The sequence below is a fragment of the Ictidomys tridecemlineatus genome, chromosome 12 (genome assembly GCF_052094955.1).
Source record: "Ictidomys tridecemlineatus isolate mIctTri1 chromosome 12, mIctTri1.hap1, whole genome shotgun sequence".
NCBI classification, from domain to species: domain Eukaryota; kingdom Metazoa; phylum Chordata; class Mammalia; order Rodentia; family Sciuridae; genus Ictidomys; species Ictidomys tridecemlineatus.
In genome coordinates this window covers 36,953,666-36,978,450 of record NC_135488.1, presented here as the reverse complement: position 1 = coordinate 36,978,450, position 24,785 = coordinate 36,953,666, and the positions used below count along the sequence as shown (strand labels likewise).

The window sequence follows — 24,785 nt, the reverse complement described above, 5'->3', positions numbered from 1 at the left end:
GGCCCCATCTCCCAGTTACCTTGAGGGTTGGGATTCCAACATCTGAATTTTGGAGAGACACATTCAGTCTGTCACACCATTCATCCACCCATTTGTCCATCCACTCACACATTCATCCAACAGATGTTTATAGAGTGCCAACCTGTGCCAGGCGGCTAGATCCTGAGGATGTAGCAGGAGTGAAACCAGACTGCTGTCTGCCCTGATGACGCTGGAGTCAGGGTAGGAAGAGGAACAGTGAACAAGATAAATGCAGCCGTGACAAGTGCTCAGGAGAGGGGGCGCACAGAGGCCAAACGGGGGTTTGGAGGAGGCAGGCGCAGAAGTCTTCCCATGAGAAGGTGGCTTTCAGGAGACCCCTGAGAGGGGAGAGCAGCTCGGGCCTGTGGTGGGAGTGCTCCTAGCATGTTGGGAGCAGTGGGTGGGGGCCAGGAGGTTGGGGAGGCTGGTGGTAGGCACCCACTTCACAACTCTTCCCCCACGTGAGCTGCTATAGTTGATGTGACATGCATCCAGAGGAGGCACCTGTGGCTACTCTGTTGGGTGGGCTGTGAGGACAGGCAAGGGCAGCAGGGAGAGAGCAATGAGGGTGTGCTAGGAAAACTAAAGCATAAGCATCCTTCCCTTCTGTTGTCACCACACTCAGCTCAGGAGATATGACTGCCCTCCCCGCCCCAAAGGCAGAGACCCCACAGGGTGCCCTCAGGCCAACTCAGCTCTGACTCCACCTACCCAGAGATAGTGGCCACAAGGGTCCCACAAGGGGAGGGCTCAGCCATAAGACTGCTTGCACCTCCGTGCCATTGCAACGCTGGCTGCTGCACTGTCCCCCAGTGACTGGGCATAAGTCAGGCTTCCTGCAAGCCCTCCTTGGGTTTGGCTTGACTTGCTGGTGGCTCATGGAACTCAGGGAAATGTGTGTTGCCCAGTTTACTGTGAAGAATGTTAAAAAGGATGCAGTTGAAGAGGTGCTGAGTGAGGTTGGGGCAGGCGCAGCATCCAGCCCTCCCTGGGCAGCAGCCCTCCAGGGACCTCCACACGTTCAGCCCTCCAGAAGCTCTCTGCACCCTCGTCCTTCTGGGTTTTCTGGAAGCTTCATGGCATAGACAAGATTTCTGATAGACCAGGTGGGGAAGCCCAGCGAGGGCTGTGTGGTCAGCTGCCTTTCTCCAGGGTGTGGGCAGGACCCTCAGGAGCCAGGAGGGTCTTATGACCTCTGATCAGACAAAGGAGGTCACAGAATATCTCTGTGGCCAACTGGGGCAGGGAAGGTCGGTGTTTCTTTGATCCTTGGGGGATACCTTAGGGAGGAAAAATTCTAGCTTCCGCGCTCTTCCTCAGGGAAGGAGTTTAGAACCAGGAAACATGGACGAGAATTGTGGTTGGGGAGGTGCAGGAAAGTTCTGGATATGTTTTCAAGATAGAATTGAGAGAATTTGCTGACAGGCTAGATTAAGGATATGGCAAAAGGAGGGAATCTAGAAGGGAACCCCAAGTGTTTGGCCCCAACAGCTAGAGGTTAGGAGTATCTTTAAATGGGAAGACTTAAGTGACCACAGGATAGGTTGGGGTTGGACATGAGGTCAAGAATCACTTGGGGAATTCTAGGGGCAAGATTGGCAGGTGGCTTGGAGCATGAGCCTGGGAGTTCTGTGTGGAGGTGGCATTTGCTGCCTCGAAGCTAGATGAGAACAAGTACCCCGGGGAACAAGTACCTGAGAAGATCAGGGCCCTGAGCACCTAGAGGCCATCAGCAAGAGCAGAAGAGGACACTGTGTGGTCTGGAGGGAAACCAGCTGCCAAGTACTGGCAACCAGTGGTCAAATCAGGGCGATTGAGAAATGACCATTGCATTTAGCAAAATAGTGATCATGGTGACCTTGACAAGAGCAGCTCTGGTGGGCTGCTGGGGTCAGGCCTGACTGGAATAGATTCATGGAGGACAGGAGAGTGAGATGGGCAGTGGCTGGAGGAAGTGGGGTCAAGGTACGTTGGTGGGTTGTTTGGTTAGTTGGTTGGCTTCTTTCTTTCTTGGGGAAAATAACAGCATGTTTCTGTGCTAATGGGAATGCTGTGGGAGAGGGGGCATTGAAGTTGGAGTGGAGGGGGTCTTCAGGATCCCTGTGCCCTAGAGTAACCCCTGCCATTGGTCTGGCTGAGTGCTATCCAGGCTTTTTTTTTTCCCTTTAGCCTGGATAGTCCAGCCTGTTATGGGCAAAGCTTTGATAAGTGCTCAATGTTCTGTGTCCATTTCCAAAGGGGTTGTTGAGTGATGTAAAATGTACAAGTCCTCAGAGCCTTGCTCTTAGGATCCCCAAAGAATTCACACCATTCTGATTGCTCAAAGGTTATTGTAAGGCTGTGCACATGCCTATAATCCCAGCAGCTTAGGAGGCTAAGGCAGGAGGATCACAAGTTCAAAGCCAACTTCAGCAACTTAGTGAGGCCCTAAGCAATTTAGCAAGACCCTCTCTCAAAATAAAATATAAGGAGTGCTGGGGATGTGGCTGCATGGTTAGGCACCCCTGAATTCAGTCCCTGGTACAAAAAAAAAAAAAAAAAAAAAGATCATGAGCAACACCATGGCTGGCCATTTGTCTTTTTTTTGACATTTTCTGATAATCACCTCTGCACTAGACCAAATATCAGCAGATTCTTACTGTGAAGTTTGTGGAGTCAATGTAACTTTAAGCCTGTGATTCTCTGTAGCAGAGGCTGGACTCTGCTGTTTTTGGGTGAAAACTGCCACAGACAGCAGATCGGCGCGTGGGCCTGTGCATGCTGGCGTGGCCGGCCTGGCCTCACTTAGGAGGACCTGCTGTTAACCCAGGAAGGCCCATTCTGCCTGCCACCCAGTACGCCAGCCACCGAAGCAATGGGTTTTGCAAAAGAAAAGGAGTTTATTCAGAAGGCAGTCCCAGGTTCACACATGAGGAGCCCCACTGAAGTCCACCTCACCCAAGGGTAGGGTTTAGGGGTATTTATGGATAGAAAGAGTGATCTGAGAGACTGGAGCAGTAGGACAGTGATGGGAGGCAGGAAAAGTGAACCATCCACAGTCCGTGCAGGTACCATCAGCTACCCATTTCTTCATGGGACCCATGTTCAGAAAATGGCTGCATTAGCTGCTCTGAGTGTGGAGTTTGCAGCCCTCTGATGTCAAAGGTCACCCATCAGACAGTCACCTGTGCAGGAGCAAGTGCAGATCCGTGGTTTCAGCTGAGTTGAGGAAGGGAGACAAAAAGCTGTCTGAAGATTTTTGAACAACTTGGGCAGCTGTGACCATTGTGACCCTGTCAGACATCATCTGTTGCAAGGTCACACCACTTGGCTAAAGACCTTTCAATGAAAATAGAAGGGAGTGGCTAAAAGCAAGAACAGCGAAAGGTTGTGTCCAGGCTCCCCTGGGCTTGTCTGGATGGTGGGAAGTCTGGGAACTCATTGGGATTGGAACCATTGTCCCAGATAATCAGGCAGAGCTTCTTGCATAGTGCAGGAGATCCAGGGCAGGGCTGCCGAGAAGTGCCCCCTTGAATTCCAGGAGGGCAGGTGCTGGTGCTGCCTGATATCCCAGCAAATTCAGGGCTTCCCTCTCAAGAAGGCCTTGTGGTACCCCACGTGACCAGGGCCATCTTCTCTGTGAGCTGAGGCATGGATTGGGCTTCTGGCTTCCCACTTGCTGGATAGATAGGCTCTGAATGGAACCTCTCAAAACCTTTGTAAGCTCTGAATGGAACCTCTCAAAACCTTTGTAAAATCTCTGTAGCAAGAATAACTGTTGCCATTGTTCCCTCTGACCACATCTAGGATGCTGTAAGTCAGGGCTTGGAGGTTTCACAGTTCCTCACTTTAGAAAGGGAGTTATCTGTGTAGCCAGCTTAAAGCAGGAGATACTCCTGGCTTTGAAATCACTGCTGGTTTTCTGGGCTCGTGACGTTTTCCAGTGGTGCTTTGAGAATGCCTCTTTGACAACAGTCACTTTGAGGTGGTTGTTTTGATGTGGGATCATTCTGATGGGACTGTTCAACCTGATGCCTAAAAAAGAAAAAAGGCAACTCATTACAAAGCCCAGCGGCCTATTCTGTCTCTGAAGAGGCCCAGGAAGTGGTGGGGCCAGGGAACAAGCTGTGAGTCTGGATGGGGTGCAGCTGAGGTGGGGCCAGGCCCCAGACAGACAAGGCGATTAGGATTGCCACAATTGCCTGTCCCAGAAAGGACACCAAGATCCTGAGCATGTCTTCTCGTGGCCTGGGAATGGCCTGTGTCTGGAAGGGATGACATCCTAAATTCTTTCTTCAAGTTAAAAGACCTAAGTGTGTGCCAGGGCAGCAGGGGGTGGAGGGGGCTTGGGGGTGGATATTTAAAACATAGCATCATCCTTTATTGCCAGCTCCAGGCTGCACAGGAAATCCTCAATTAGATGTGTAATTGTCATCTCAGAATGGCTAATAATGTGCATACATTATAGTCAACATCACAAAAATCCCTTTGGTTTTGGGGACAGGGCTAGGCCCCCTTCACAAATGAGCCCAGTTCTTACAGAACTTTTAATAATTTGCAAATTTTTCCTGACTATAAAAGCAATATAAGCTCTCATAAAAGTCTGATGGCAAAGACATAAGCAAGAACTCATTTTACCACTTGCATGGCAGCTTTTTATTTTTAAGTTGATGCTCGAGCTTTATTTTATTCATTTATATGTGGTGCTGAGAATTGAACCCAGTGTGTGCATGGCTGGCCAGCAGGCTGCAGGCTTCGCACTCACCTCCAGTGGAAGCTGTGGGTGTCCCAAATCCTGATGAGCCCCTGAGCTGTTCCTAAGTTTGCTGTCTCAGACAGCAGGCCTAGCTGGGAACCTGGCTGGGCATGGACCGTCTTCTGGAGAGAAGAGGGAAAGCAGTGTATACAGCTTATTTCGTTTTATTGTTGTTAAATGTATGTTATATTACTACAACATTAAGCAGAACCATCATATATGAAGTAAACAGAACATGTCTACTCTTCTCTCTCCTCACCCTGATCCTGTCCCCTAGGGATGATTGTTCTATATCACAGTGGGGTATGTCTTGTATGTCTGAGTAGATTTGTATTCTTGTATACAAACATGTAGATATTTCCCCCTTACCCATGTTTCACCTTCCATAGTGTCAGTACTTGCCCATAGTCAACTGCTCTCTGATAATATTAACTAGAAAGTTCCAAAAATAAACAATTCAGTTTTAAGTTGCACATCATTCTAAGCAGGGTGAGGAAATCTCATGACGTCCTGCTCCATCTTGCTCAGGACATGAATCATCCCCTTGTCTAATGTATCCACACTGTATACACTACTCACCAATTAGTTAAGAATTGGATTATCTGATTGACTGTCACAGTATTGTAGTGCTTGTGTTCAAGTAACCCTAATTTTATTTAACAGCAGCCCCAAACTTCAGAGTAGTAGTGCCAGCTAATCAGATATGCCAAGGAGATAGTATGAAGTGATTCCTTTAAGTGAGAGGATGAGCATTCCCAATAAGGAAAGAAAAATTATTTTCTGTGTTGCCAAGATCTGGAATGGAAGAATGAATCTGTGGAATTAATAGTTTTGCTTTCACACCTCAAACTGCATAGATTACAGCCACGGTGTGTGATAAGTGCTTATTTATGGAAAACACAAACTATAGCATTCGATACTATATAAGTAAGGTTCCAGGCATCCACTGGGGGTCTGGAAGCATATTCCACAGGGGCAAGGGGTATGACCATGCACGCGCGTGGGCGCACACACACACACACACACACACACACACATCCTGTTCTGCAGCTTGCTGTTTCTACCCACCAGTGTACAGTAGTCAAGTGTCCATGCCAATCTGTCATGTAGAGATTTAGCTCACTGTTGGGAACCATCTGAAAGCCTTCCTTTTCCCATCCCCGTTTCAGAGGGTCCCCTCTTCCCTTTTCCTTCCCTGTTCATGGGCACAGCTCCAATCTACTAAATCAGACGCTTGGCAGGGATAGGCAGGCTCTGCGTTTAGCTGGAGTCAGGGGAGAATCCAGCCCTGGCAGCTGGCCTTGATGCCCTCCTGCTATCCTGTGCTTCCACCCAGCCGCTGTGGCCCCTGGGCCACTGCTTCCGCAGCCCTCCCAGGACATTCTCCCTGGCCTTGGCTGCACCAGCCCTTCTTCCCGCTCTCCCTGTTCGCACTGTGTGGGCTGCTCTGTTGTGGGTCCCTCCCCTAGCCAGTGAATACTGCAGTGAGTTTACACTTCTCTTGGTTGGCCAATGCTGATGCACCCTTCAAACCTGGCCTTGAAAACATGCAGTGAAAGTTGACCTGAGCAGAGCTCCTGGGTGGAACCGGTGCTAGCTCCCCATCCCCTGGCCCTGAAGTGGTGTTCTGATAGAGCAGGCTGGTGAGGGCTCCATGTCTACAGGTACATGGCCCTTCCTTCATCAGCAAGTAGTGCTGTCCCTCTGGTCTACAGGGGGTGCCTCTGGGCCATCCATCCTTCCCTCCATGCTCCAAGCCCAGATGTGCCTCTGACCCCTGCTCCCCTCCCTTTGCCTCTCCAGGATGCTGGTGGAGAGGTTCTCCGTGTCCCTGCAAGTCATCCCACCTGTGCATCCAGGTGAGACTGTGTTTCTGCCTAGGCGTCACCCCCTGCCCTGCATTCTGGACTCCTCACATCTAAAGCCACACAACCACCTTGAAGAACTGTTTCTCAGGTAAGTGTGTTGGTGGGGGCAAAGCCTCGCCAGGCCCCCTCCCGCTAGAGCCCAGGGATAAGGGACACCCCAAAAGAGGTCATCCAGAGCCATGTTTTGATCAATGGCTGTGTGCTCTTTTAGGGATATCAGTGACGTAGTCATGCCTGTCTACTTATAAAATTTATTAATTTAGCACAAACTATAAAAAATCTTCCACTGTTGCACAGTCTGTGAGTGGGGTACAGCATACAGGGCCTGGGTTTTACCGTTCAGTCAGCCCTGGGACCAGTTTCTGGGCCATAGGGAGCCTGTGATGGTTGCTTCCATCCACAGCAGGGCCCCCTTATCCTTAGTGTCACATTGTGGTCAACTGTGGTCTGAAAATATTATATGGAAAATTCTAGAAATAAAAAGTTCATTGATTTAAGTTGTGTCCCATTGTGAACAGCATGATGGAATCTCAGGCCATCCTGCTCTGCTCCAACTGCAGTGTGGATCCCCTCTTGACCGGTGAATCCACACTGTGTTCCAGTTGCCCATGAGTGTCCTTGTAACTGTCACTGTCTTCAGAGCTGCTGTTACAGGGTCCCAGTGTGTTCAGGTGACCTCTGCTTCACAAGAGCAGCAATGCTGGGAGTTCAAACGAGCCCCAGGAACAGTGAAGCACTTCCTTTAAGTGAAAAGGTGAGAGTTCTTGATTTAAGGGAAGAAAAAAGTGATATGCTGTGGGTGCTGCGAGCAGAGGTAAACCGGACCTCCATCCAGGGAGCCAGGAAGCAGAACTCTGCTAGCTTTGCCATCACACTCTTCTTGCAAAAATTTGGGCCCCCATAGTGTGTGCTAAGTGTTTAGTGAAGTTGGAAAAGGTACTAAATTGTAGGGTTTGGTACTATCTACCATTTTGGGCTCCCATTGGGGGTCTTAGAACATGCCCCCCACGGGAATGAGGGAGCACTGTATTTGCTGGAGACGTGGCACCTCCTTGGTCTGTGGGATGCCAACACAGAAATTTTTCCCCAGCCACGGGCACACCTGATAACAGGAGGAAGCTGTCTTGTTCCTCTCCTTTTAGGGAGTAAATTATCCCCATTACACATAACCACCTACTAGATTGCTTTTTAAGAGGATTTTTAAATGATTTACCACAATAATGTTCAACACTTAGAGTTGTGAGAAAGAAAAAGTCCACGGGATTCAGTGCAATTGTAGTTTTCCGGATACCCTGCTGTGTTGGATGACAAGGGAATGTAAAAAGGGCCACCATTGGCCACTTGTAAGGAGCACAGAAGTTGGACTGCTTCTGTGGTCTCTTAGGCCACATTAAGACTTAAACATAGGAATCTTACTCTCTTTTCCAGCCATGCAGGGCTTTCTTATGAGTGTTAGTTCATTTTCCATTACAATAACTAAATACCTGAGGCTGGGTACTTATAAAGAAAAAAGCTCATGGTGGAGGCTGAAAGTCCAAACAGCATAGCACTAGTAGTGGTGAGAGCCCATAGTTGCATCATCTCATGGCAGATGGCACTGCATGGTAGGAGTTTGTGAGAGGGAAGGATCTCAGGGCCAGACTGGAAGCCAAAGAAAAGTTCAGGGAAGGATCCACTAATGACCACTTGAGGCTCTACCTCTGAAACATCCCTATACCTCCTATCATCTCCATGTTGGGGACCAAGCTTCCAAAACTCGACCCTCTAGCATACACACTCACTGTGCTAACCACGGCATTAGGTTTATTTCATTAATTCTGAGTTCATCATATTTTGTAACATAAAGATTATTCTTAAGGGCTGGGGATGTGGCTCAAGCGGTAGCGTGCTTGCCTGGCATGCGTGCGGCCCGGGTTCGATCCTCAGCACCACATACCAACAAAGATGTTGTGTCCGCCGAGAACTAAAAAATAAATATTAAAAAAAAAAAAGATTATTCTTAATATTTTGATGTTTCCTTTAAAAGTTTTTAAAATTTTCTTAATGATATTGTATTTTTTATACCTTTATTTTATTTATTTATTTTTACATGGTGCTGAGAATTGAACCCAGTCCTTCATATGTGCCAGGCAAGCACTTTACCACTGAGCCACAACTGCAGCCCCTCCTTTAAAAGTTTTTATCGTAGAAAATTGCAAACATATAAAAGTAGAGTGAACAGTGGCATTCACCTGTAATCCTAGCTACTTGGGAAACTAAGGCAGGAGCATTGCAAGTTTGAAGTCATCCTAGGCAACTTAGACCCTGTCTCAAAATTTAAAAATTTTTTTTAAAGAACTGGGGATATAGCTCAGTGGTAGAGCCCTTGCCTAATATGTTGTGAGGCCCTGGGTTCTATAAAATAAAATTTTAAAAGGAAAATAAGAGTAAAAGTAGTGAAGAACATAACTTATCTCCATGTATCCATCTGTCAATTCAGCACGGATTAGCTCAAAGCCAGTCTTTTTCCTTTCTGCTCCACCCAACAACACCATTCCCCCAGGATTACTTTCCAGGAAAATCTCAGACACACATAATTTAATCTGTAAATATTTCAGATTATGTCTCTAGAATATAGCACTCTACTTTTAGATGTAATTTTAATACTACTATTGCACCTAAAAATAGTAATTTCTTATCATTTGTATCAGTCAGTATTAAGATGTCGGGTGTCTTGCCAGGTGAAGTGATGCAAGTGTGTAATCCCAGCTGCTCGGGAGGCTGAGGCAGGAGGATAGCAAGTTCTAAGCCAGCCTCAGCAAATCTGTGAGGCCCTAACAACTTAGTGAGACCCTATCTCAAAATAAAAAAGGGCTGGAGATGTAGTTCAGTAGTTAAGTGCCCCAAGTTCAATTCCTGGTACCAAAAAAAAAAAAAAGAAATTGTTTTTCAGTTGTCTTTTCTTTTTAAATATATTTACTTTATTTTTATGTGGTGCTGAAGACTGAACCCAATGCCTCACGTGTGAGGGGCAAACACTCTACCACTGAGCTTTAACCCCAGCGCCTTCAGTTGTCTCATCAATGATTTTATAGGTTGTTGCCATCAGCATCTGAGCTGACCCAGGCACTGCAGCAAACAATGTAGTGCCGCTTTGCCCTGGTACCTGGACACCTTAACCATTTTCCTAGCTTTTGGACACACACATTATAAGCCACATGATGGGCATATTCTTTCACAGAAGCACTTGCCTGAAGGTCTAGAGTGTTGCTGGCAGCTATGTGAGATTATTGGGTGTGCAAGAGCATTGGTCAGGGTTCACATTACCATCTGGAAAAAGGACCTAACAGAGCTGATAAAGAAAAACTGAAGGAAAAAGAAGAAGGAAGGGTATTAGAGTTGGAGAAAGAAGAGATACAGACTCTAGGGCAGCGGAGAGAGGGAGGCTCCCTCCCTGCCTCAGCCCCTGGCTGTGCCCACAGCAGGTCTCCTGTCCTGGACTGGCTGGTGGACGGAAGTGTTGACAGATGAGCCCCATGTGGAGTGGTGACCCAGGATCAGCCAGTGCTGCCAAACAGGGCCAGGTGGCCTCCCAGCTTCCCTCCTCCCTCAGATATGCTAATGAGCCTCCAATCCTGTGGCTTTGGGAATCTGCACAGGGCTCTCTGGAGGAATGCCCTGCCCGCTGTGTAACACTGGGATGTGACATTGTCGGTGGCTCCCGCGGGGCAGTGGGCAAGGGCCACTTCCTGGAGGCCACCATTTAGCCTTGGGTCATCTTTCATTTCCTGTTTATGCCAAAAACTTCATTCAGACACAGAATGGGAAAGGTCCTAGTGACCAGCAGGACCCTGCCATATTCAGCCAGAGGGTACCAGGTCTTGCAGTGCAGAGAGTTCACACTTTGTGAGCTGGCAGGAGATTTTATATTCCTAGTTATACGCCTCTGCCTTTTCCAAACTTTCTACAATGAAGGTATAATTTTTATCATTGGAGGGAGAGAAAGTGTTATTTTTTTTAAAATCACCTCTTGAAATAGATTTACTTCTCCTTACCCTTCTATGAAGGGAGAAATATCTTTCTTTTCTCTGAACAAAGTGGGAAATGCCAGCACAGATCAAGCAAGCTGTTCACCTTGGGTCACAGAGCAGGTGCAGGTGGGCTGGGCAGCAGAGTGCAAGAGGCCTCCCTGACTGTGGCCTGCACAGGTTTGTGTGGCTGAATGTGTGACCTTGGGTCACTCCCTGGAACCAAAGTAACATATCCTAATGACAGCATTTGGTGTCAGCCAGTTCCAGGAGCTGAAGTTTTTCCTCCTTCCTTGACAGCAATTCAAAAGCAAATCAGATTCTCCCTAGTGCAGGGCATCAGAGCAGAAACGAGCTCCACGGGAAGGGAGAGGTGGCCTGCCTGGCTGGCTTGCTCACAGGCTTTCCTTAGAGTCCACACATGTCCTCTGGGCACATCTGCCACTACTGGCATGAGGGTGGGCGTGGGGCAGGGCGTTCCTGTGGGAGGACTTCAGCAGGGGGGTGAGTCCAGTCTCCTCATCTCAGTGGCACTGCGTGTACCTGCACCTTCCGGAGGCCCAGAAGCCCTGGCTCCTGTTCTGATTCGAGTACCTCCTCCTCCTGGAGGGGCCACCAGGGTTGGAGCTGTGAGTAGCGATCCACCAGCTGTGGGCTGTGGACAGGACTCAGTCCTGCTGGCTGGAAATGCCCCTAGTTATGAATAAAGCAAGCTGGGCTGGTGCTGGGAGCTCTGGGCTTCTGACCAGGTGGCTCTCTTAGCTTTAAACAGAGGAAAGAAAGAAACAGAAGAGGGGTGTAGGAGAAGGCCAGCCATGTTGTTTGTATTCTGCTTAGGCATTTACTTAAACTTTCTTTTGAAAACCTGGCGAGCGCCCAGAAACCAATACTATATAAATAACTGCCCTTGGTGTTTATCCTCCTGCCATCACTTGGGATTCGTGAGGCATTTGGAGACTGCCCACTGGGACTGCTGCCCATAAAATAGGCAAGGAGGTAGAAGCTGGAAGAATCTTCCCTTGGACATTATCAGGATCATAAATTCCAAGGAGGCCCAAGCTCTGCTCCAGCAGCTTGGTGTGCAGAACTGGGCTGGTCCCCCACTTGGTCCATGTTCATCCTGAGGGCCTCCCCTTTGGGCCAATTTTCTCCCCTTTTTTCCTTCTGTTCCAGCAGGCGGTGATGGGGAGAGACATCTGCCTTCTGTCATTGCCATCATGACTAGGGATTAGCAGTGCCCTGGCTATGGCTGGACACACAGCTGAGGCCCTCGTGGGAACCTCCCTTCACTGGGACCCTCTGGGGTGACAGCTGGGGCTTCACACTCAGCTGGGCCTGCATGCCATCTGCTGTCCCTCCCCTTCTCCACTAGGGTCCTTTGGCATTCTCAGGATAACTTTTGACCTCAGTGTTGGCAGAGGCACCCACAGGCCCCCAGCATCAGCATTTTTGTTGTGGAGATATGACACTGGCTTTTTCAAATCTGACAACTCCTGATTCTGACACCCAAGATTCTTGAGATTCTGCTGCAGACACCCCCACCTCTTCCCTTTTCCTCATCTCTCTGCTTGGATGCTGGCCTGGGGGGGCCCTTCTTCCTACCCCAGAGGCAGGGCAGTGTGCACACAGGGTCAAGCCCAAGGTTACCTGTGCTGTGAAGGACTCCCTCCCTGGCCGGGTGCAGGGCTGTCTGGGTGGGCAGCACTCCCCTTGTGCTGAACAGGTGCCCCACTTGACTCTGGGGTCCAGCCTGTGTCTCACCTCGCGCCTCGTGATCTTGTGTACTTTTGGGCCAGAATTCCTTGAAAGCCATTTGTTCCAAGGCAGAGCCAGAATATGCCCTTCCTGGCTGTCTAGTTTCTTATCTCACAGATGAAACCAAACTCAACAGCAGTGAACTCAAAAGATCTGTCATTTCTCTGGCAGAAACTGCTCTGCAAGGCCTGTGTAGCAGAAGGAAGACTTTGCGACCCAAGAGATCACTCCCTCGGTGCAACAGTTGGAAATGTGTGGCCCGAACCAGCAGGGACTTGTACTGTTGGCTCCCTCTCCAAGAAACTGGCAGGGTACCCCCAGCCCACAGCAGGATACCAGAGCCAGAGTCTCCTCAAAGTTCTCCTCAAAGTGCCTCAATGTGTGGCCTCCGGCAGGGTTCTGCCAACATGCAGGTCCCTACAGATACCCCTTAGTATCATCTGCACTCAGGCTGTAGGGCCTGTGCTTATGCCGTGCACTTTGGGGTCAGCTGGCCAAAGCACCCCTGTGACTGGGCACGTGGGGTAGCACAGAGCGTGCCCCAGCAGCCCTGGGTGTGCACGTGTTTGGGAGCCCTGAACTTCACGGCCACAGGAACAAAGCCTCTTTCTCCTCTGAACTTAAATGACTTTGAAAAAAAAAAAAAACGTACAATTTGTAAATTGCCTGGACATCCTCAGGGAGACAGCATCTTGGCTCTGAGGAGAATCTTGGCTTTGGAGTGTTCTGTTCCTGGCAGATGAAAGCATGACGTCCTTTTCCAAAGGGGTGGGGGCTGAGTGAGGATGATTCTATCTCGGGTCATGACATTAAATGCTATCTGAGTGTGCTCTGCGTGGATCTGGCCACCAAAAAGAACAAACATGAAATCACTTTCTTGTTTTCCTGGAATTCACGTAGTCGTTGGGGGCATTATCTAGAAAGACAAAGTAATGGAGCAAGTATACAGCGAGTGGGAGCTCCTGCCCCGACCTGGCCTGCCTGGGGGTGACCAGGAGTTTGGGGAATGCGCCAGAGTGCGGCCAGCCCCTCTAAATTGACCTCCAAAGCATCTGCCACCAGAGAACCTCTGGCCACATCAGGTCCATCTGCCCATTCAGTGGAGACCAGAATCCTGTAGGTCAAGGTGATTTTCCAGGGCTCCTCTCCACATCAGCAGTCTGGCTCTGAGGACTCCAGTTAAAGGGAGGGGCCTGGTGGGAAGGCACTGAAGGCACTGGCAGGTCATGCCCTGATCCAGGGACAGGGAGTTTCTAAAGAATCCTCTGGGGAACCCTCACTTGGTTATCCCTTCCCAGAATTTCCCCATTCTGGGCCCCTCGCTGTTATTTTCCCATCCTCTCAGGTGTCTCCTTTGTGTCGGAAAAAAAAATACAAGATGGAGAGGAAATGCTCTGTGTAACCGAACCCAGAGGCCTGTGGGTAATCCTGCCTGCCCTCTGCAGCCCTGAGCCACAGGTGGAGAAGCCTGACTCCTCCATTCTTGCCTCACCTCACCAAGATCCTTTCCCCACCCCTGGTAAATGCCTCAGTTTTCCCCTCCATCAAATGGAAAGGGTGGACTGTACTGCCCACTCCTGTGTTTAAAACAGTGAGGTGGGGGCTGGGGATGTGGCTCAAGCGGTAGCGCGCTCGCCTGGTATGCGGGCGGCCCGGGTTCGACCCTCAGCACCACATACAAACAAAGATGTGGTGTCCGCCAAAAAAAATAAATAAATAAATATTAAAATTCTCTCTCTCTCTCTCTCTCTCACTCTATCTTCAAAAAAATAAAATAAATAAAATAAAACAGGTGTATCCTTGGAAAACACTGGAGAAAGGCAAGTAGTTCTGATGATGGCGGTTGTGGGGGGTGGCGAGGTGGTTTTCCAGACAGCACCTCGTGTCATGGACTCTAAAGCATGTGTCCCTAGTGTTCCAGCATGCCTCATGTCTCCAAGACAGGTGCCCCTCAGGCCTCTGCTGCAGGAATCTGCTGGGCCTGCATGGAGCCTCCCCTGACTTCGCCTCTCCGTCTCCACAGCTCCCCAGTGGCACAACAGCTCTCCTTCCTGCACAATGGCCTCCTGAGCAACCTGTACCTGCACACCTCTGACTGCCCGGTGCCTCTGCTCCAGTGGCTGTTCCAGGTGAGGAACACAGACTGCCACCAGGTGGCAGGAGCGCGGCAGCCTCATGGCACATAGGCCAGCAGGCAGGAAGGACCAGCCGCTTCAATTCGCCTGCCTGAGGGTCAGGGAGAAGCACTAGAGCACCCTGGAGCCAACCCCGATCTGAATGCAGGGCAGGAGGATGCTGCCTGGCCTTAGGCCCCACCCATAGCTGTCCCCGTCTGGGGATGGGCAGGTCACAAGTTCCAGCTGGTCCCAGTGCTGCCAGTTGGAGCCTGGAGCCCAGCTGTAAATCAGAGCCACCATGAGGGTGGATTATTCAAGGAACGCCTCAGCCCAGTCAGCCTGGCCGCCTTCCAGAAAGAGCTCTCACTGCTGCTCTGGGGTCCTGCATGGTGCTCCTCCCTGCCTCAGAGGAGAAGGGTGCCAGCTCCTGGGGCCCCTGTGTGTGGCTGTTGCCCTCATCCCTAACCCAGGCCTGGGGGGATGGCGGATGAAGAGCAGGGAACAGTGTGGTCATTATTCTCTGACCCCGTCTGCGCAGCTTCTCTCTGCTCCTTGCACAGTATGTGACAGAGTGACAATTGGGCATTGGGAGACACAAAGAGACCCTCTAAGGCAGCACCCACAGAGGGTCCCTGTGTGGCCCCGACACCCTGTGAAGCACCCTCCCACAAGGCTCAGTCCTCACAAGGCTCTGAGCCCCCAGCCTCGGCCAGCCAGCTGGATGGAAGAACCCTCCCCGCCTCTTTTCCCACCTCTGCTGGGCCAAGGTGGGGGCGTGTCGAGGACTCAGCCCTGTGGCCGACAGCTGAAGTGCAGGCTCTGGCACTGCTTTGCGGGTGTCACCTTGGGTGAATCACCTGGCATCAGCTCTGTACGTATACTGAGCCTGTAGTCCCATGTGGAGGTTAAATGAGTAAGTCCTACAGACCACCCTGCCCTGTGGGACCCCCACGCTCTGCTTAGGGCCTGGGCGTCATCCACAAGAAGAAACCAAAGCCTCGTGTCTCCTCTGGACTGAAGCCCATCAGTGAGTGGCACACAGGACCTGGGAGCCTTCTGGGGGCACTGGGTACCTCCACACTCATGCACTTTAGGGAAGGTTTCAGCTGGGAGGGGCAAAGAACCCTGGGGGTTCCTTACAGAGATACAGGGGTAGGGGATCCCAGGGCAGGGATGTGCTGGACCTCAGGAGGAGCTAGAGCCAGGGTCAGGGAAGGGCAGGATCCTAGGTCACTTTCTTCTCCTCCAGTTTCCATGGCCAAGTAAGGCCAGGTCCTATTCCCAAATTGGAATCCCCAGGAAGGAGAGTGTGCTTGGCCTAGGAGAAGCCAAGTGGCCTGTCCCTTCACAGGCAATTGGATGAGTACAGTGGCAGCAGGGCTGGACTCGTGTGTATGTGAGCTCCATTCTGAGAACTAGGGGCTGGGATGGTCAGCTACTTCCTCTGTGCATTCAACTGCTTCCTGAGGACATCCTGAGTTCTCACGAGGACTCAGTCAAGTGCCTACCTCTTCCCCTTCCCAGGGCCTTCTGTTGGTGTCCTGTGGGCCCTGGTCACCAGGCTTTGGCCCCAGTGCTCTTGACCTCCATGAGCTCATCCCTGGGCCTTATGTGCATCTGCCAGCAGGCCTTCCAGGGAGTGGACAGAAGTAGGTAGCATTCACCCTTGGCAAGTTTATATTCTTATTGGGAGATGTTAAAACATTCAGTTCTGAAATAGTGAAAAGAAGGAAGGAAAGGAGGACGGCCGAGGCCGAGGCTCTGCGGCCGAGTTTCTGCAGGCTTTTTGGGCAGCTCTCCTGGGAACCCTACTGTGAGGGGGTACAGTGGCAGGCTGGCAGAGTGCTGAGCAGCAGGCAGTGAACTGCAGGAGAGATGCCTGACAGTCACAGTCCAAGGCTGCCTGAGACTAATGGCCATTTAGAGTTGTCCCAGTGGAGGCCAGGGGCCCAGCACTAGCCAGTTAGCAGATGCAGGCTGCCCTTGGAGAGGGGCGTGATTTTGGGTCAGGCACGTCCTACAGAGTCACTGCCAGAGGACCTCAGCTCAGGGTCCTCTGGTCCTTGTGGGAACAAGAGTCTCAGTTCCCAGAGGGGAGCATCCACAGTGCCTGCCACAGCACTGAGCAGCCCTATGCAGGAGCCCCACCAGCCAAGGCCTGGCCTTGTCCCTGTGTCCCCAGACTGGATGGCACTCCATTGCTCATTTCCATGTCACACTCTCTCCATGGCCTAAATCCCTAGCACATGGCTCTTGGGCTCAAGGGGCATTCAAGTAAGGACCCCAGTGAGTTTGAGTTAGGCGGGCAACTACCCTTAGTTGTTCGAAGATCTGTGCCCAGTGCCCAGGACCAAGCCAGAACCAAGCCAGATAAGTTAAAGTGCTGACCTGGACATGATTTGAAGTCACAGCAGGGCCAACGCTGTCATCAGACAGCTGACTGTGGCCAGTGCTTACAAGCCCTTTCTCTTCCCTTCCACTGGCTCCTGCCTTAGAGGGGACATGGCTGTGACTGCAGGGAATGAGGGCAAAAAGACCAAGACCCCACACAGGTCATGTGGAAGGAGATTTCAGGTCACATGCATGTACCCCTGGGCCTCAGTCCTCACATTCCTGCTTACTAGCCGCATACCCTAGAGGAGCTGTTGATGTCTCTGAGTGCGATTTCCTTGTCTGTAAGGTGGCAATGACAACAGTATCCTCTACCACTTAAACTTGTGAGGACTAAGTGGCATTATTTAATATGAAGAACAGACTTTTGCTGCAGTTACTCCACAGGAATAACCTTTTTTCCTTCCCTAGCTGTTAACATGGCCTCCAGAAACTTCTTCAAGAGCCTTCGCCCTCCTGTGGGATCTCAGTGTGGATGGGCTCTTCTGTCAGTCTGGTCAGTACTGGGATGCAGGGCGGAGCAGAGTAGCTGAGCTCTCAGGCTTGTGTAACACAAGACTTTGGGTGTCCCTGAAGCCCAGTGGTGGGGACGTTGCGTCACCCAAGGTGGAGACATCAGGCTCTTTGGCTCTGGCTCCAGCACTAGTAAAAAGCTGAGTTGACAGGCTTTTGGCACCTTGATCTGGTTTCAGATCCAGGTCACTGTGGAAATTCAGGCTGACCTCACAGGCCCTGGGGGTCCTACAGCAGTCCAGGAAGCTGGGCTCAGACCAGGCAGGCCCCAGGTCTAAGGGGACAGCTTACCTCCAAGGTCTTGCAAGGGTCCAAGTTTGCCTTGGAGGGTTCCAGGAGCATTGCCTCAAATCAGGGTGACCCCTGGGGCGGGGGCGACCAAGGCAAGTGCGCCAAAGAGCCCCTCCACAGCCCTCCTCCACTGATGGGCGTTCCCAGAGCCCTGGATTTCTCCAGGCTGCAGTGAGAGCCTCGTTTGTGTCTCGGTGGTGGCAATTGGGGGCGTATTTAGTTCAGAGTCCACAGAAACAGTGTCTTTGCTCCCTTCCCAGCTTGTCTGCCGTTGGTACCTGAACTTAGACACTTTGGCACCAAAAAATATCAAGTAACCAGTTGAAAGTTGCTTAAAGCAGATGGTGAGAGGGATTTGCGAGTGCCCAGACCCTGCCTTTGCCCAGCCATAGTCGCCCACCTGCCTGCCAAAGCACGACCACGCACGGTGTCTCAGGCCAAGATTGCAGCCTGGCACACCGTCAGCCCCAGCCCTGTGAGAGGTCTGTATTGTGCTTCTCTGCGTTAGGAGGTGGCTGAGCTGGGGGCCATCTGTCAGTTGGAGCATTTCAGCCGCCTCCACCCCTCCCCCAGGGAAGCCTGACTGAGGTCTTCTGAAGAGCAGCAGTCTTCACCCTTTCCCTTTTCCTAACCTCTGCCCCTGCAGCCTGGGCTGCCCTTTGGGGCCCTGGGGCCGCCTCTGCGGCATGCCTGCCCTTTCAGGAACAGAGGCCTCCCTGTCCTGGCCCTCTCCCTGCAGAGGCAAGCGTCTCTTCCACAGAGGCGGGGACATCCCCGCCTCTCGTCCCATTTCTCCTGATTCACCCTCTGTCAGGAGCGGCCAGAAAGCAGCTCTTGAGCCCCTGGTCAGCTCACCCCTGCTCCTCCAACTCCAGAGCATTTCCTGTGGATATCACCTAAGAGCCGGATCTGGATTCTCTTCCCTCGCCCAAGAGGATAAAGATTGGCCTAGAGAATTCCATGCCTGAGATTAGGATCATCAACAATTCAGGGCAAGTAGAGGCAGGGTCCATGGAATAACTCAGGTAGGGACCCGAGTAGAGATTTGCAGACTGATAGATATTCACTGCAGCATTGTTCACGAGAACCGAAAGGTGGAAACAACCCACATGTCCATCAATGGGGGAACGGATAAAGCAAATACAGTATATGTGTGTACTGGAATATTATTCAACCTCTAAAAGGAAGATATTCTGTCATAATGGTACAGTGTGGATGAGCCTTGAAAACCTTGTGCTAACTGAAATAAGCCATTCTTAAAAGGCCTAGTGCCTCTTCCTCTTACTCCACTCACATGAGGTCCCTGGAGCAGTCAAATTCGTAGAGACAGGATGTGAAACGGAGGCTGCCTGGGGCCAAAAGAAGGAGATGGGAATTGTTAAGTAGATGCAGAGCTCCAGTTGGGAAGATGATCTCGATGGCTTCCTGCCAGCGTCAGTGTTCCAAACCCTGTCATACCACATGCTTAGAAATGGTGGAGGTTCAGGTCAGCGGTAGGGCTCGAACCCAGGATCTTGCCCATGCTAAGCACATGGCCCTCTCTTGAGAGGCAGCTCCAGCCCAAGGACCATCTCTAAGGGGTGGTTAGGTCCAGGATGGGTGCAGGGGGATGTCCTGCTCCTCAGGACTTGCCCACAGCAGGGTGTCTGCGGGGCTGCCTCTCCCTCTACTGTACTGTGTGTGGGAGCGCGCGTGCGTGCGTGTGTGTGTGTGTGTCTTCAAGTCAGCCTGACTTTTCTCGTGTAAAACTCTCTCCTTGTCTGTGGTTTGTCGTGGCTGTCATGGGAGGCTCTTATGCAAGCATTTATGTCTCAACCTATTTCCTGAGTCAGGGAGAGCTGATGGGCGAAGGATAGACCTGGGACCCACCTTCAGAGCAGTGACTGTCAGGGACCTGCTGCAGTGCCAGGCTGGGGGCTTGGTTGTCCCGAGGTGCAGTAGTGCTAGGGGTGGGGTGGGGACCAGGTTCCTGGTTGAGAAGTGGCCCGCTTCACTGGTGCTGAGGTCAGGGTGAGTCAGAGAACGAGCGTCCCAGGTGCCGTTCCTCAGGGCAGGGACTATGCAGCCATTTATTCGGCAGAGGTGCGCTGAGGGTCTCCTGTGTGCAGGCACCTTGCTGGATGCAGAGGGAGATCAAGGAATGAAGGAGACATGACTGCTGTCCTGGGACAGCACGGTCCAGCGGGATGGCATGAAACAAGCTACTCAGGAGGGTGGACACGTGACTTCCAGCTGGCCGGGATGGTGCGTGGAGTGGCAGGAATCAGGACATGCCTTGTAGAAGAGGGGTGCCAGAGCTGTGGCTGGAGAGACACAGGAGGCAAGGATGGTAAACCCGCTTGCCTGCGGGAGTGCAAAGGCAAGAGAGCTCTTCCCTGTCAAAAGAGGCTGTCTGCTCCGGGATTGGTACACATGAGTGTGGATCTGGTATCACCAGATCTTTCTGTTTTCAAGAGAAGTTATGTTTTAGTGAGGATCTGCTTTGCCTCTCAGTAACAAACTCCTGATGAAGCTTATCACACATGATAGTAGGTGGGGGTGGGGTCCATGATGTGTTCAGCATCAGGCTCGGGCCTATGTGTCCACCCCTTCCACCACTTCCCCTCAGGGCTGCAAAATAGCTGCCATGGCCCCAAGCATCATTTTGTTCCTGAGACAACAGTATTCAAGGTAGAAATGAGGTTATCATTTTGCATACCTTTTTCTTTTTATCAGGACATTTTTTCCATTTTGTTTCATTAGCTTGTGACAGAACTGGGTCACAAGCTTTAAAAGATACTTCCCATATTTTCCAACTGTTGGTGCATTTGAATATCCTGGCTCTATCTGAAGAATTTTCATCCTCAGGAATCCTGCTCTTCCAGGGCAGAACCCAAGGAACTCGATTTTCCAGCCTCCTTTCCAATATATAAAAGTTTAGCTTTTGAATTAATCCCCAAACGGTACAGTGTAGCAGTTACATATATGGCATGACATTGTGTTAGGTGTTATAAGTCATTTGCAGATGATTTAAGGAATACTGGAGAATGTACTTAGTTTGTATACAAATACTATGCCATCTTACATAAAGATTTGAGCATTCTTAGACCTGCAGAAAGTCCTAGAATCAGTTCCCCTAGACAGAAAGGGGTAGTTATATTTTCTTGAGTATCTCAAACATAGTTATAACAGCTCCTTCACATCCTTTGTCCGTCATTGTAATGTCTGGTAGTGGGGATTGTTTTTGGTATTGGGGATTGAACCCAGAGGTGCTCTACCAATGAGCTACATTCCCAGTCCCTAGTCCCTTTTTATTTATTTTGAGGCAGGCACTTCCTGTGTTGCTGATGCTGGCCTCGAACTTGTAATCCTTCTGCCTCAGCATCCCAAATAGCTGGAATTACAGGAGTGTACCACCACACCTGGCAACATTTAGGTCATTTAAATTATCAGGTGGAAAACTCAGAATAAAAGTAAACCTTTCTTTAGAATGACTAAAAAAATCATCCCAAATCCTGGACTCTGGGATCTTTCTCCTAGACCTCTTCAGGTACTTTCCAGAAATGCTCATGTAGAGATGCTTCCTGATTGCAACTTGTCTTCCCTACCTACCCTAGAGTACTCACTGGGGCCCATGCAAGTGAGGGGCCTAAGCCTTGGCTAATTAGCTTTATGGTAAACTGGCCACTGGTATGTAATAAACCTGATTTCTGCTGAAATGGTCAGGGCCTGTTTCTGTTGCTTGTGGCTCAGAGCTTGGACTTCTGCAGTAGTCACTCTTATCCCAATCTCTGTGGAAGCAGATGGAATAACATGGCTCTTCAACCGGGGTGGACTCACTCTCCTCGCCCTGAGCCGACGCCGGCACAAAACTGGGGTTCCCATGCAGGGAAGAAGTGTATATGGCTCTTGGACCAGCAGCCCGCAGAATATGCCACAGCTAAATACAGATGTTGACGTGAAATCTCCTCTTAGAACTAGTTGACTTAAAGAGAAGAGAAGCAGGAAGAGGGGGCTTCCTCACAAGGGCAGAGTGGGGCGGGTGGAGCAGAGGGAGCCTCCGCCCAGTGAGCCTGTGCTCCAGAAGAGCAAGGTCCTACCAAGCACCGCCACCAAACATACTAGAAAGCGGACGGGCGGAGAACGCAGGGGCCACTGAGGCACAGGGAAGCTTTAATAATATTTGACGAGACCACAGTGGAATTGTGGGGGTTTCCCCCCACATACTACACAGTTAATCCTTTTATAGTGTGTAATTTTGTGGTTCTTAGTACTTCCACAGAGTTCAACTGTCACATTCTCAGAACATTCTCATGACCCCCCCCAAAGTAACTCGTTCCCATCAGCAGCCCCTGCCCATGATTCCCTTCTTCCCCAGCTCCTGGCAGCCTTGGTCCACCTTCTGTCTCTGTGGATTTGCCTCTTCTGGACACTTCCCATAGAGGGAGTCATGGAGCGTGCACTTTTGGTATCCTGCCGCTTTCTCAACCAGGTGTGTTCAAGGTCCATGCAGGTCCCAGCACTCCATTCCTCTCAGGGCTGACTATGGTTCCATTGCACAGGTGACCACATTGTGCCGATCTGCTCAACAGATGACAGACACGTGGTGATTGTGAGTTTATGAGCACCTGCATGCAGGTGTTTGGGCATATGGTTTCAATTTGGTCCAGTCTAGTCTCAGGAGAAGAATTGTGGGATCACATAGTAGCTCATTGTTTAACTTTTGAGGATCCCCAGGCTGATTTCCAAAGTGGCCGTATCATTTGACATTCCAACAGCACACTTGGGGGTTCCAGTTTTTCCTCACAGATATTTGCTGTCATCCATCTTTTTGAAAGTTCTCACCCTAGAGGGTGTAAAGTGCTGTCTCAGTGGTTTGGAGTTTCATTTCCACACTGACGAGTTGAGCATCTTTTCATGTGCTCCTTAGCTATTTTATTTTACTTTTAGACAGGGAGTGGCTAAGTGGCTGAGGCTGGCCTTGAACTTGGGATCCTCTTGCTTCAGACTCCCAAATAGCTGGGATTGATTCCAGGCATGAGCCACCATCCCTGTTTCCTGGGTTTTTCATTGACTTGCAGGAGTTCTGTGTGTATTCTGGATACTGACCCATACCAAATACCTGACTTCCAAATAGTTTCCCTCATTCTGTGGGTTGTCTTTTTACTGCCTTGATAATGTCTTTTGATGCACAAAAATCTTTTAATTTTGATGAAGTCCAGTTTATCTAGTTTCTTTCTTCTGTGGCCTGTGTTTCTGGCGTCAAACTTAAAGACACCATTGCCCAATCCTAGCTCATCAAGATTTTTGTCTGTTTTCTTTCAAGTTTCCTAGCTTATCAGTTTGGGTCTGTGAGCGTTTTGAGTTCATTTTTCCTCACAATGTGAGCTGAGAGTCCAGATTCATTATTTTGCATTTGGATATTTAGTTGTCCTACCACCACTTATTCAAGAAAGTCTTCTTTCTACCCGGAAGAAAGATCTCGGAGCCCCTGTTGAAAAACGATTGACCATAAATGTGAGGGTTTATTTCTAGACCCTCAGTTCCTTTCCATTTGTATGCCTGTCCTTATGCCAGTACCAAACATTCCTGATTGCTGTGGCTTATTGTCAGTTTTGAAATTGGGAAGTCTGAGTCTTCCAGCTATTCTTTTAAAAGCTGCTTGGCTGTGCTGGATATTGTGCATTTCTGTATGAATTGCAGGATCAGCTTGTTCGTTTCTGTAGCTGGAGTTTTGATCTTGGTTGTCCTGTATCTGTAGATAACTCTGGTGATACTGCCATCTGTCTCAGTTTGTTTTGTGCTGTTGTGACAGAATTTCACAGATTAGGGAGTTATCAACAGAAGAAGTTTATTCGGTTCACAGTTCTGGAGGCTGGGAAGTCCCAGATCGAGGGACCACCTCTGGCTGCAGCCTAACTTGGTGGAGGCATCATGCCGAGAGAGTTTGTCCAAGAGGGAAAGAGACCAGATTTGTGCTTTCCTCAGGAATCCACTTCTGAGATGACTGACCCTGCCCACAGCAGCAGCGCTGCCTTCATGAGGAGTCTTGCCTCTTAAGGCTCTGCCTCTCAGCATGGGCCTTGAGGACAGGTTTCCGACACATGGACTTTAGGGGTACATATTGGAACCCTAGAACCATCTTAATAACATTTAGCCTTGTAGTCCACAAACATGGGATGTCTTTCCATTTATATAGGTTGTCTTTAATTTCTTTCAACAGTTCTTTGTAGTTTTCAGTATGCATGTGTTACAGTTCTTAGATTTATTCCTGGAGAGTTGACTGCTTTAATGCTATTATAGATGGGATTATTTTCTTAATTTCTTTCCAGGTTGTTCATTGCCAGTGTGTGAAAGCACAACAGGTTTTTACATACTGACCTTGCATCCTGAAACCTTGCCGGACTCATTTATTGATTGATTCCAATAGTTTTATTTGCATGGAGGGTAGCATTTGATTTTGAAACCAAACATATTCTTGGGCAGTTAACTGCTTGAGAGAAATCGCCTCATGTTTTTTTAACAAACATAGAGCTGCTGACCCTGAGTTGGAGCAGTGCCCTGGGAGCCTGTGGCAAGGACCCAACACAGGGAGATGCTCCTGTTGGCCTCGGAGACACCGCCTGGCCTCTCCCCCACTCCATCCTGGGCCTTTGGTATTGTGGAGGAGGAGAGGGATACAGGTCACAGACTGACTCTGCCAGAACATTCTTTGGATACTCTGAAAGTGGGCGAGAAGTTCAGCTCTGAGAATGAATTTGTTTCATTCTCCTTAGCAAGGTCTTGGGATGCTTTGTTCTTCGTCCCTTGGTCCCCACGCTTTTCCCTTGGCCCCTGGAGTTCCAGTACCCTCATCTGGGGCTCTGGGCTCACTTGCCAGTCTTGCAGTTCTGTTGCTAGATTTCTCCCCGTCTCCTTTCCTTCTTGGTGCTCTTCGAGTAGCGCTGGCCTGCTCTTGTCGTCGGGTCTTTGCCAGTACCCCACAGTGTGGTCGGTGCTGCTCGCTGACCGCGGCTGCAGCCTCCATCATCTCCTACTTGGCTGGGAATTTTTATCAGAAATGGAGATTGTGATATTGAGATGATCAAATCATTTTTCTTCTTTAGCT

General features: G+C 50.2%; 1 protein-coding gene across 5 annotated transcripts in view; it reads left to right on the top strand.

The window, feature by feature from the left end:
• Fam178b (family with sequence similarity 178 member B) overlaps nucleotides 1-24,785 on the top strand; it is a 100,350-nt gene that overhangs the window by 21,071 nt on the left and 54,494 nt on the right. For all 5 annotated transcript variants that reach the window (XM_040270763.2, XM_040270761.2, XM_040270764.2 and 2 more), the window contains exons 6-8: nucleotides 6,560-6,712; nucleotides 14,410-14,515; nucleotides 17,306-17,390. In XM_040270763.2, coding sequence (XP_040126697.2) covers nucleotides 6,560-6,712; nucleotides 14,410-14,515; nucleotides 17,306-17,390 — 344 coding nt within the window. The remainder of the gene's footprint in view (nucleotides 1-6,559; nucleotides 6,713-14,409; nucleotides 14,516-17,305; nucleotides 17,391-24,785) is intronic.